Genomic DNA, 12,746 nt, shown 5'->3' on the forward strand with positions numbered 1-12,746 from the left:
CCATCACTTGAACCTAGAGTGATTCCAAGGGCTTGCAGGCTTGCCTCCTGTTTTCTGAAGTCTTAGGGACACAAAAGACTTCCAACATTACTACTACAGCTTAAGGACTCTGCCAACTGTAAGGTCTGCCCTGCCAAGTGGTCCCATCCCAGTTCTGGGACTTTAGAAGTGGATTTTTCTGGTTGCTCCTGCAAAGAAACAACACATCGACCTTGCTGCACCGATCGGAACTGATGCATTGCCTTTGCTGTTGATGCTTCACCACCGTATCGCTGCTGCTGCGAGGATCGAGGACACCGCATCAGCCTCAGCAACACGCTGCTGCAGGGAGGATCAGAGCATTGCATTGCTGACTGCGTGATGCATCACCCCCTCTGCGTGTCTCTGAATTGATGTATCGCCTTTATCCTCCAGAATGACGTTGACGCATTGCTTCACTGCTTTCTTTAGCAGAACCAATGCATTGACATTGCTACACTGATCGGTACCAACACATCTCAAGGACCAATGTACTTTTGCACAGTGGGCCCTGCGTGGGTCTTGTAGCTGTCCTGAGCTTCATCACGGTGGGCCTGAACTTTTGACTTTGGCCTGGTCTAGCATGACGAGATAGCCTCAGTGGGCTCTTTCTGCTTCTAAGCACTACAGTTCATTTATTCTTAAAAATGAATATCTCAATTTCTACCTATTGGATTTTTGTCATTTTGGTCTTGAGTTTGTTCATTAAATGAAGCTCTATTTTTGTAACCTGGTGTGGATTATTTTTGTGTTTTACTGTCTGAAGTGTTGCACAGATACATTACACATTAGCTCTTAAGTTAAGCCTGACTGCTCTGTGTTGAGCTGTCAGAGAGTGAGCACAATTTTACTTCTAGTGTGTTTCTGACTTACCCTGACTAGGATTGTGGTTCCTACTTGGACCGGATGCATAACTCTGCCAGTCAGAAACACAATTTCTAACAGTATTGAATATTAACAACTTGAAATATCCGTTACTTGTTGTCTTAATTATGATCTCCAGTACCAACATGCTCTCTGGCATTTTTTAAAATTATTTTACTTCTGTGACCTGAGATAGTTAATGCCAGTACCGTTAAGTTTACATTTGACCCCTGCATGTGACCTTTCAAAGTTTTGTTTTCCTAGACATTATATTTAGTATAGTTATTAATTTGTTAGTAAACTTCGTACACTGTTTTTGCAACATCATTTGGGTAGAGCCTGTGTTGCATGCGCTTGCGCATGCGTATCGCTTGCGAGACGCTTTAGTAGTTGGAAAAAGGCTCGGAGCCCCGTCCAGGTCACATCAGTGTCTTTCACTGGTTCATGGGCTTCCTTTTAATATCTGCTTGCTTTCATTAGTGGAAGGCATGCATACATCATGCCTTTACCGGTGTTTAGCCCTCCTGGAGTGCAGTGACCAAGTACTGAAAACATACGAGGCTCGCTGTTTTCCGTCCGGTTTGTGGACTACTTTTTATCTTTTTTTGCAGCACAATCTCGCTTGGCAGAAGTCGAGGGCTTTGCATGACATCGACCCTCTTACATAGTTAATTGCACTTTTGCCGGTTACGTAGATAATTGCACTTTTGCCGATAGGTTTCACTACGAGTGAACTGTAGCAGTGCGATCACAGTCTTTTTTTTCATTTAATGTTGCAAGAAATGTCCGATTGGGAGTTTATAACTGCTAATAGCTCTAACTCGTTTAGACGTGTTGCTTGTTGCCTCTTCTCTCACTTTTGGGGAGAGTATTTTTTCCTTCCATACCCTATGCTGAGTTATCTTTGATATGTAAAACACAGTAATCTCCTTCTTTCTGGATTTTAGATCCAGCAAGAGAGTAACTGCGCAGCATGAATGCTTCTACAACATGAATTGAAAGAGCCCTATGTTTTTGCAGCAGCAAACCATGCTTTTGGAATGCCTTGTTCTTCATTTTATGAAGAAACAACGAAACTGATGGCAGATACAGATGGCTAAGTGTTCATAGACGGTTTCCGTGTTCCCCTATTTATTTACTATAAAACTGCGGATGTTAGGTAGCCTCGCATTTTACCACCTTACCTGTGACTACGACTCCCCTGTGTCTATACCATGCCTTTTTTCTCGATTCACCTAGTTATATAAACAACTGAAAGCCCACGCTGGCGCTTGCTAAATCCTTATGGCATCTTTACTTGCCTTTTTCAAAACTAAACTAGGTGCTTCACACAGGACCCATAGCCACATGTTTGTTTACCTTCCAATATTCGGGGCCTGTGATGCACCTTAAGAGATGGGTGAAAGTTCAAGCCTGCACGGGTTAGCTATCTGTTTTATAAGAGGGAAGATTAGGTGCAGAGAAACATATTTCTTTAAGGAGCAAACTGATAGGTCCAGAACAAGGCCAATGAGATCAGCACATTTGATTGTACAAGTGTGTGTGTATATGTACGTGTACCTGCAAGCGATTGCGAGGTATTTTATAGTGGCAAGGAACGTTTGGTTTGTGTCTTTCAGATGATTCTGTACCCTATTTAAACATTAAATGTGTCACTGTCACAGATGCTCCATTGTCTCTTGGAAACGAATTAGCCCTCTGACTTCTTTTTATCTCAACTTTGCATTATTGCTGGTTTGCCCTCTACAAGGTGTTGAAAATGGCTTGTGTTACTTGTATGCATTGCTATTGTTTTAAGGCTTAATTTAAAGTTGAAGCAATTTATACTTCGATTGAAAGAGTGTAAGTTCATTAAGTTCACATTTTTGAGTTACAAGAACTGAAGGATACAACGTGCTGGAGTAGGGGGCTTCTTTATAGAGTGCAACAACATTGCAATTCAAGGCAAAAGCCCATGAAGGGAACTAACATTCGAGCCTGCAAGAGCATGTGCTAGCGCATTTGTCTTGATTGCGAGACACTATTGTATACAAAAAGATCTTGGAGCCAACCCATTGCTTACCATTTGTTGGTTTCATGTCACACTTCTTAATCATTGCTGTGGAGCAGGGACCAAGCACAGAATTATTCAAGTTAATCTGTGCCCGTTCGCTGCGTCCTCTATAGTACTTGCACTTTTTTAGGAAGAGCGCACAAGTGCTCTAACGTGTTGTAATCTATCTGTGGGCTTTTAACCACACCCATCGCATGCCCATCACAATCACTCTTCGTGGGCTTGCCTTTCAAAAATCGTTTATCATCTATAAATGCTTTCCGTTTGTTGGAACAGTTTTGTTACCCCCTTGGCCATCGACCCTGTTGTGGGGATAATTGCACGTTTGTCGATATGTTTGACCACGAGCCAACTTCTTTTTCCTTTTGTGTCTCTCCTTCGCGCTCACGCCCATGGCCGCTGTGGCGCTTTGAATTGATTCGCTTATGTAAACTGTTTTACTTTTCATTTTCAATTTATGTGGCAAGAAAAGTCCAGTTTACAACACAAATAGCTCTAACTGGAGCAAATGCGAGACCCACTGCATTGCAAATGCTTGTTTTTGAATGCTGTTCTGAGTCTTGTTAATCATAACCAGAGTCTTATAACTGTCCACTGCTGTGCTCCATGACATACTATACACTTCAAAGCGTAACAGATGGGTGCTTTTATAATAAGTAAAAGTAGTGTTCGAAGGAGCTGGTGCCTCACCCCTCAAGGATTTTATAACGCAATGCCCCCCATATTTACCTATGCCTAGCTAGACCATGCATTTTGTAAGCTGCTCATCTCACGTTACTGGTTCCTACCATCGTCCAAATTCATTACCTACCCCGTGATGTCATTTAGGCGAGTACCTTCCAGTCAAGTGAGGACACTGTCATTTGTTCCCTGCTCGTTTTTAAATTAAGGAGCTGTTATGGGCTCTCGACCTCAGAAGTGCTGGATATTTAGAGGTGTTAACCTTAAAACAGATGAGTGAAATGGTCTAGCTACCACCAGACATTAATAACCAAACTAGTAGTGCCTTTGCGACTTAATGTGCAACCTGCAATGAGACCCAACAAGGATGAAATGCTTGCGTTCGTAGCCTAGTAGTTCAGATGGTCTGTCCCTTTTGGGTGTCAAACCTGATTTTCCTATAGTTGGTTTCCGCACGAATGAACCCTGTTTGCGAAATGGAAAACTCCCAAGATAATGGGCAATGGTTCCAACTGATTTGACAAGTTATAATGCTCGTAATATGAAATGTGATTATTTTGATGATAATAACACAACCTACACGTTTTGCCATTTTGCCATTATATAATTAGCCAAGTTGTGATTTAACCCTCACTATAACATTACAGCCTTATTGGAGATCTTTCTGATAAGTTTTTCCCCTTGATAACATCAGCATTGCATCAATTCTCAAAGGATTTCAAAGCCAAGAATATCTTCTAATTAGACTGTGCTGGTTAAATTAATATAATCTCCTGTATTATTAAGGAATGGGCTAATTATTTGAAATATGGGTATTAAAGGTGGAGCACATATAGAAACTTAAATATACGTTTTATTTCCCTTCTGTGTTTTCATATTGACCCCGATTCCCCAGAGGTGACGTGTATTTCAGTATAACACCAAGAAACAGCTCAGTATGAAAGGTGAGTCCAGTGCAAGGGCCATCCACGCGCCATCTGTGGAGTAAAAAGACTTCACACATTTGAGCGTTCCAGTCGTAAGAGCAGGTAATATCTTTCACGTTGGTCGAAGATAAAGACACTAATGCAGTTAAATGAGCAAACACCCTTTTATTATTTTAGTCATGTTTACTATAAAAAAAATAAAAAAAATGTTACTGCATGCAGCTGGCCCAATTAGACTGAGCATTGAATTGCACTGCGGTGTTTTGGATTATTCTAGGGCTAATTTACAAAGAGCCCCCTCATGAATGCATGTATTATCTACATTCAGTTCGTTTTGTGCAACATTTGCGCAGTCTGACGGGTACAAAAATAACAACTCAGTGACTGATACAAAATTGAAGCCGCATTAGTGCAACCCGTCTAATCTGGCCATCAGATGTACAAATATATTGGCCCCAGTCAAGGTAGACACGGGCTACTAAAAAGAATAAAGTTGTTAGGCTTCGTTTGGTAGGAAACAGCTACTAACCAAAAGATGATGAGAATATTGTTAACTAATACAATGTTCGCTGGTATCTCGTCATCTAAAACATGTATATACAGTGCTTCGGTACGGAAATTAAGCGCTCCAACATTGTCTAATCTTTTACTAATAGTCATTGGTGCATTTTCCGTGGGCTTTCTTGTTTTGCTTTAGGAAATGTCCATTGTTTTTTTTTTATAAGTATAAGCACCAGTACCCCTCTTTCGTTTTAAGTACTGCAGAGTTTATGATGTGCATCTAATTTAAACTTTTGTCTTTTTCCCAATTCCCATTTGTAAAAAAAAAAAGGCATTAAAACCGATTCCACACAGATTATGGTCCTCGGGAAGAAACAAGCTTTTGAGAACCTATAGTTAGTTGGACGAAGAATGACTTTCCTGATGACCGCACTGCTCCTCTTGACGCAGGCTTCAGTCGTCGTCGCGAGCAGTGCAGGCTGCAGGCTCTCCAGCCAGGCTCTGCAAGATTACTCCAAAGAAGGGGACGTGATGTTTGGGGCCCTAGTGCCGGTGCACGCCGAGATTATCTTTCCAACAATGAGCTTCACAGAATCTCCCACTGACAGATACTGTGACAAGTAAGTGGCACATATATAAAACGAACAAATAAAAATGCTAGTGAGATGTGATTTTTTCATTTTGTTTAACAAATAATCTTTATAAAATAACTGTATATATATATAGATATATATATATAGATATATATATATATATATATATATATCTCGAAGAGTTGATGTACTGTAGCATTTTATTGTATTATTTCCAGGTTAAAAATAATTATTTTACAATTAAACCGCACATTAAAATATTTTTAGTTTTTTATTTAATAAACTATTTAATTTTCTCTATTTTTTCCCAGAGATCTTTGCCCCTGTGGCGAAGAGCTTAACCTATGTGTGAAAAGTTACTAGTAGTAATTCTACACCCGTAAATTTACTCTTAGATGTTTCTACCCCCTGAACTGGTGGGATGGAAAAATCTTCCCTGGTGAAAAGCATAAAAATATAGATTTACACCTGGGTGAAGAAGTAAGTTTACTTCCGAGTAAATTTACTCTTGTACATTTACCTTTGTGAATAGGCTTCAGTATGTGCCAGATGCATGTCTGGTTTGATAGATAAGAACACTTTACTTGACAAACAAAAATACTATCTAAGAATGCAAGAAGTACATTTAAAAAAGTCATGACCTTGCTGGCATGCTCAAAATTCAGTGAACCTAAAGTTAATTAAAATCAGAACTTAGTACCATAATACTTCAATGGGACCGCAATGTTCTTTTTGTTGTACTTAGTATCTAAGCCTTAATTACTTCTAGGCAAACTGCTTTAAAATAGTTGACTTCTTCAACTGTTGCAGATGCTTGCTGTTCTGTACTTGTGCTTTACAAATAAATAAAAACAAATGCACTTAGGGATTCGTTTTGAGCTCTTCACTCACTCATTATAGCTATTATGCTCAAAATGCAAATTGTATGTTTAATGTAGCCGACTTCATCCATAGCTCAGTTGTTGTGTCACTCACCTTTTTGCTACACCAACTAGAGCATACATTATGGGACATTGAGTCAGTCAATATTAGCCATTGGCTAGCTTTATTCTGAGGGGCAATTTCACAAGGAACACATCCACACAAAAGGTAGTCCCATTAAGTGTCAGGGACTACCTAATTTTCAGAGGCTAGTATGCCAATGTGTGCCACTGCAAAAAATCATGAAAAAACAAATAAGCATTAATAAAGCCGAAAAAATAGTGGCCAATACCAGACCTTTTGGCTTTACCAACGACTGTCAAGAAGTTGAATTGCAGGGAAGGAGTAAATAGTGGGGATGGCTGAGATACAGACTGAGGTTACGACTACAAGCCTCCTTCTCACGATTAGGCCTTTTCTGTAATTTTCAGTACACAATCAAAATCTCACTCAAATCCCACAGATGGCATAATTTACTGTTTTTCCTATGTACATATCAATTGCACAGTTCTTATTCACACAGCACATAGAGGCAGATTTAACAGCCCACTTTTCGTGACGCGGTGCTAACCACTGATCCGTATTTACAAAGAGGTGTAACGCCACTTTTTGTGGCGTTATGCCTCCTTGTAAATATGGGCCCCTCCGACGCAGTTTTCTGTGTCACAGGGGTGTGCAATGCATGTTGCGGTGGGTGTTTCACCGCAACACTCATTGCATTTGACGCTGCCTCAGAGTTATGGGTTGTCGTAAACCTGAGGCAGCACCAACAACTAACGGGTGGCGTTAGCATTGCAAAATTAGGAGGAATGCTTTTATTCCTCCTCGTTTTTTGATTTTTCAATGTGTGCTGCAATCTGCAGCACACATAGAAAAAGTAAAATGTCATGGATGATTGTTTATGTACAGGAAGGTGTCCCTTCCTGCATATAAACAATCATTCCGAAATTATGCTTTGATACTTCTATGTGTGCTGCATTTTGAAGCCAACATAGAAGTGCCAAATCATCATTAGAGATTGTTTATGTGCAGGAAGGGACACAAACATATAATCTCAATGTAGACACCCTTGCACTATGGTGCAAGGATGCCTGTGTTGGCGCAGGCAGCTTAATTTAGTGCCGACACAGGGGGAAATGCAGGGCTGACCCATATTTCTGGAAATATGGCGTATCCCTGTGTTTCAAAAGTGGTGCAGTGTGGTGCTGCTATCTTTTGCACAGCACCACGCTGCGCCACTTTGGCTTAAATCAGGGCCATTGTTGGAACAGAAATGACTTGTGGGAAATATTATACCAGATGTGGCAAGCATGCACCATGCTTGTAATTTCACCATGCAGGTTATAGAAACTGGATGGGCCAAATGACAATGATCTTTCAGAAGCCTTTTTTACACAAGTGCATAGCTAACTTTTGGTTGCCTGCGATTAACTGGGCAGTGGACAATCACTAGTGAAAGCCATGTGGGATCATTTATACTCCCTAGCATATGGTGAAAATGGGGGTCTTGTGATAGAAAGATTTCCAAATGTTCTGTTTTCCACATGTATGTCTACCTTTGTACGCCATGCATACAATTGTAGTTGTTATAACACTATGCATGTACACTAGGAACAATCTACCAAACTTGTCTCACTCCTCGGTAATTCTGTGAAAGATTACGTAAGCTTCAAACATCGTGCATGAAAGCACAGACCAGTAAAGAGCCCTCTGTCTTTCTGAATTAGATAGACCGTTTGCAGTACATGCCATTTAGAGTCACATTTTCTTCAAACTCTAGGGGCATATTTACTAACCTTTCACACAACACATCGCAGCAAGGCAACTTGCATTTTGTTTTCCAAAGCCATGCAAGTCTACACACATCTGCCCTTGCGTAGCTTCGTAACCCTTGAATAGCATTTTGTTTCATGGCTGCAGCAAAAAGTGCTGCAACCACAACACAAAATGTTCGTAAGTCTGGGCCCACGTGTGCAAGTCCCTTCTGCAGCTGTGAGTGGGCACATAACAGAATCATGATTGGTCGTAGGACTCAAACGAGCTCTCCTTTGTGCATTGCTTTGTCTTTGACAGGAGGTAATTGATTATCCTGCAGGCTCCATGTCTAGAAGCAGCTCTGGAAGCCATCAACAAACTTGTGTTGCCCAGTCCCCCATGCCTTTCCCATTAACTCCTGAATGACTATACTTTCATGTTAATAGAGCCATTCTGGGATGATTTACTCTAGGAAGAAAGTTTATCTTTAATAAAGTAGATCAACGTAGTTTCATGTAGTTCCACCTTTTTCGACCCCTGATAGTACCATACGTGGGGCAAGAATGTAAAGTAGCAAGTATAAAGGGAAATGCAGGTAGAATGCAAGAAAAGAGATTGAATAACCAAATCTGTGTACCAAAAGATGTTTAAAAAAAAATAAAAACGTAGGAGAAAATGCAGTTGAAGGTGTAGGCTATAGAAAAATAAAGACAAAATGGAAAATATGAGGAAACTCACTATTTGGCTCCACATTTCTTATCTAATATTCAGATCTGTTGAAAGGAAAGGACATTCAGGGCTGGATTAACTAACATTTGCAATTTGCTTTTACTGTTTTGTGTGAAGGGAGAGAGCAGAAATGCACCATGGGGCAGATTTAAGAGCCCCTAGCACCTCCTTGTGCCACGTTAGTGTCATTTTTGCTGACACTAATGTGGCCGAACAAGGCCAAAATTGCCTCGCCTAATTTACAAAGTGGTGCAATGCATGCATTGCGTCACTCTGTAACCCTTTTCTCTACAATACGCTTGCACCGGGCACAATGTATGCAAAGGGGTCATTCCCCCATCTGGAGGGCTGAAAAAATGGCGCAAAAAAATCTAAAAGATTTCTTTGTGTCATTTTCCTTGGCACTTCTAACACCTGCTCAAAGCAGGCGTTAAAAGGAGGAACACCATTGTTTTCAATGGGCCTCAATGGGCTTTGCAGGAGTAATGTAAAAAATGTTTACACTAGTCCTGCAAAGCTCTGAACTAGCGTCAAGAATTTTGATGCTATTTCCCCTAACTACCGCCATGGTGCGCTGTATCATAGATACAGTGCACACATGGTAGTGTTAGGGGGGCGCTAAGGAGTGCAAGGAAAGTGGCGCCGCACTGGGTGCAGCACCCCTTTCCTAATATCAGGCCCTATATCTACTAAGATATGGCACACTTCTACTCTGTCATAGCACTAGAGCACTTCAGACTGCCAATGCAGACACCCTTGCACCACAGTGCAAGTGTGCCTGTGTTACCAGCTGAATTGTAAGAAATGCCTTCCAGCACAAAAACAGTACCTCAAGGTATTGTCCTCTTTGTATGTGTGCTACTGAATGCAGCAAAGAATGCAGCACACATAGGAAGAGCAACTACCAAGAAGAAAAAAAATATATTTCCTCCTTACGCCATCCTCTGGGAAGTGTAGTGATATTACACAGTCCCAGGTTTACAAACAATTATAAATGTAGGATTGTGTCCCACCCATGGAACATCTCCCAGAACAAAATGTAACATAGGCAAAGTGGTTTGTTGTGTTACATTTCTTTACAAAGCCATGCATGGCAGTGCAAACTGCCCGTTGTGCAGCTTTGTAAATATCTACTAGCATTTTGTGTCATGGCTGCATCACAGATGTGGTGCAACCATGACACAAAATTTTAGTAAATTTGGCCATTATTGATGAACTTGTAAAATGTTTAAGTGCAGAGACACACATTTTTATGTTAGGTGTCCCTCTCAAGGCTTACCCAAATGCAGCAGTTGGTGAATACCATCAATGCGTAGGCTCAATCCAGTGTTGGCATTAGTGGTGTGCTATCTAAGCGGTCCCACAGGGCTCACAACTTAGAGGGGCCCAAAAATGCCTCTGAAAATTTCACTGAAATTTACCATCAATTTCAGAGTGCCTACCCCTCAGAGCCACCCAGTGCTCTCAGCTGAAGAAGAGCTTGGCGCTGTCAGCTCTGAAGACAACAAAAGAACAATGGAGCGAGGAGGAGGAAGAAAGTGTTTACACCTCACAACCCCTGCAAACTGACTCGTCCCACTGTAAGCAGGAGGCTTTTCATGGTTTCTATAAGCACTGGCTATGCCACTTCTAGCTCAGAGATGGCAGAACAGAAGCAGGTAATGTAAGGGCACAGTGCATCCCTGGATTATTGTCAGAACTTGCACTGCGTGTAACACTATCATAATCTGCTGCACCACAAAAAGGGCGGCAGCCTCCCCTATGTTGGCCTGTGTGAGTTTTCAATTGAGCACAGCAGGAAAAAATGCAGCTGCATGCACGGCACATTGTGTATGGTGCCCTCCAATGGTGCAAAACAATTTATGAACGCATTTCTTAATTTATTCATATCCAGTAAGTACATTTAATTTCCCCATTAAACTGCAATGTGAGATGTTCAAGCAACTTGTTTTAACGTACCTCAGAGATGACGCAGATCTTGTTGTTTTAACTTGTAGCCTGGGATGTTGTTCATTTTAAAGTGCAGGCTGCGAGTGGTCCGCTGTTTTCCATTTTAGATTAGGAGCTCAAGCTGTCTATTGAGATATGGGATTTACCCGTCCTCTGCTGCAGAGCACCGTAGTTCAGGTCCTTCCACCTTTCCATGTGTTTTCAATGTACTATAGACTCCTAAGTGGAACTCCCTAAGGCTTCTCTTTTTGTGAAGTCGTAGCATTATAAATTATTCTATTACAGATGCACTTGTATAGTTAAGTTTTACTTGTTGTACTTGTTAACAATCTACTAAAATAAAATTAATAGCAATGAAAATCAATTTGACCTGTGCCATCGGGGTCTGTACAGTATTCTCTGCACAGGGCCCAAAATATCCTCAGGCCAGCACTGCTTGAGGCCACTCCATGTCTCTTTCTTCCACAACCTACACTACCTGTCTCTTTACCTCGCTTTTTCAGATTAATTTTTCATTTATGCAGTCATTTGTTGCTGTTTTCCTATTTCTCTTCTTCCTTTTTTCTCCCATTTCTGCATTTCTCAGGGTCAAAGTCTGCTTGCTCTGAGTCAAAGTTTGATGATGAATAATAAGTTCTGGTCCTCAAAAATAAGTACTGGTGCCCAACACCAACAACCACTGGCACAAATTAAGCCCTAACCATTCAAATGCATTTACTTATGCTTGGACTTAATATCAATCTGTCTACACTGACAAAACATTTGTCTTACAGCTCTACTGAAATATTTCCATGGAATTAACACTAGATATGCAAGAAACGTAGCCACCTTGGGTGACAAGGAAGTCAGCAGACCTCCATCTATGTGCTCAAACACATTTGTTTGAGGATATCTTTCACAGTCAATCAAGAAGGTTTGATGGTTTAATATATAGGCTGCAGACTTCGTCACCTAAGCTTAGAATCAGACCATAGAAAGACAGAAGGCTTAAAAGCCTTTTGTTCTTCTGAGGTTGATTACAATACTTATACTGAGGTGGGAAGTAGTAACTTTATAAACGAAAGTATCAAGTCATAAATCTGTCAGAACAACGCTATAGTAATAGTTATCATTTTGCTAGAAACACCTGCTATTAATGTCAATAGCTAAAAAAGGTTTTCAGTGCGCTCTGTTCAATGTTCATTGGTTTTTGTCATCTTTCTTTGTTTTCAATACTATTAAATTTAGTAGTACTAATAGTATTATTACTACTTCTGTTAGTGATGAATTATTGTTATTTTCAATAGTAGACGTGCCATTATCAGTACTATTATTCTTAATAATACAAAAAATATCAATAGCAGTAATCACAATAATTGCGTCTGCAAACACACTGCAGTCCCTGTTTCAACTACTACTACAAACAGCTATTACTACTACTATAACTACTACTACTACTACTACTAATATCTATAACAATAATAATACAACATTATACATTCTTCCGGTTGCATATTATGTAGTAATTGGTAACTTGTAATGTCATTGAACTCTTAGAGGGCGAAGTAAAATTCAGAAGAGATGGGCACGCCTTTCTCGTCGTATGTTCTCCATTATGTGGGAAAATCGTTTCCATGCATTATCTTACTTATAATTGGTGTTGGACTTTTTTCCTTATTCAGGGTCATCCCCAATCTTTTTGCCTCCTGCCTCCTATTTTTTCTGACCTGTTGTTGTTGGCTTTAGAACTCTGAGCACTTTACCACTGCTACCTAG

At 40.5% G+C, this 12,746-nt stretch overlaps 1 protein-coding gene across 1 annotated transcript in view; it reads left to right on the forward strand.

Moving 5' to 3' along the window:
- The first annotated feature begins 5,454 nt into the window (after nt 1-5,454).
- Nucleotides 5,455-12,746, forward strand: part of LOC138246881 (vomeronasal type-2 receptor 1-like) — a 364,961-nt gene continuing 357,669 nt past the window's right edge. The window contains exon 1 of the mRNA XM_069201630.1: nt 5,455-5,663. Coding sequence (XP_069057731.1) covers nt 5,455-5,663 — 209 coding nt within the window. The remainder of the gene's footprint in view (nt 5,664-12,746) is intronic.

This window comes from Pleurodeles waltl, chromosome 7, assembly GCF_031143425.1.
Source record: "Pleurodeles waltl isolate 20211129_DDA chromosome 7, aPleWal1.hap1.20221129, whole genome shotgun sequence".
In the NCBI taxonomy this organism is placed as follows: Eukaryota; Metazoa; Chordata; class Amphibia; order Caudata; family Salamandridae; genus Pleurodeles; species Pleurodeles waltl.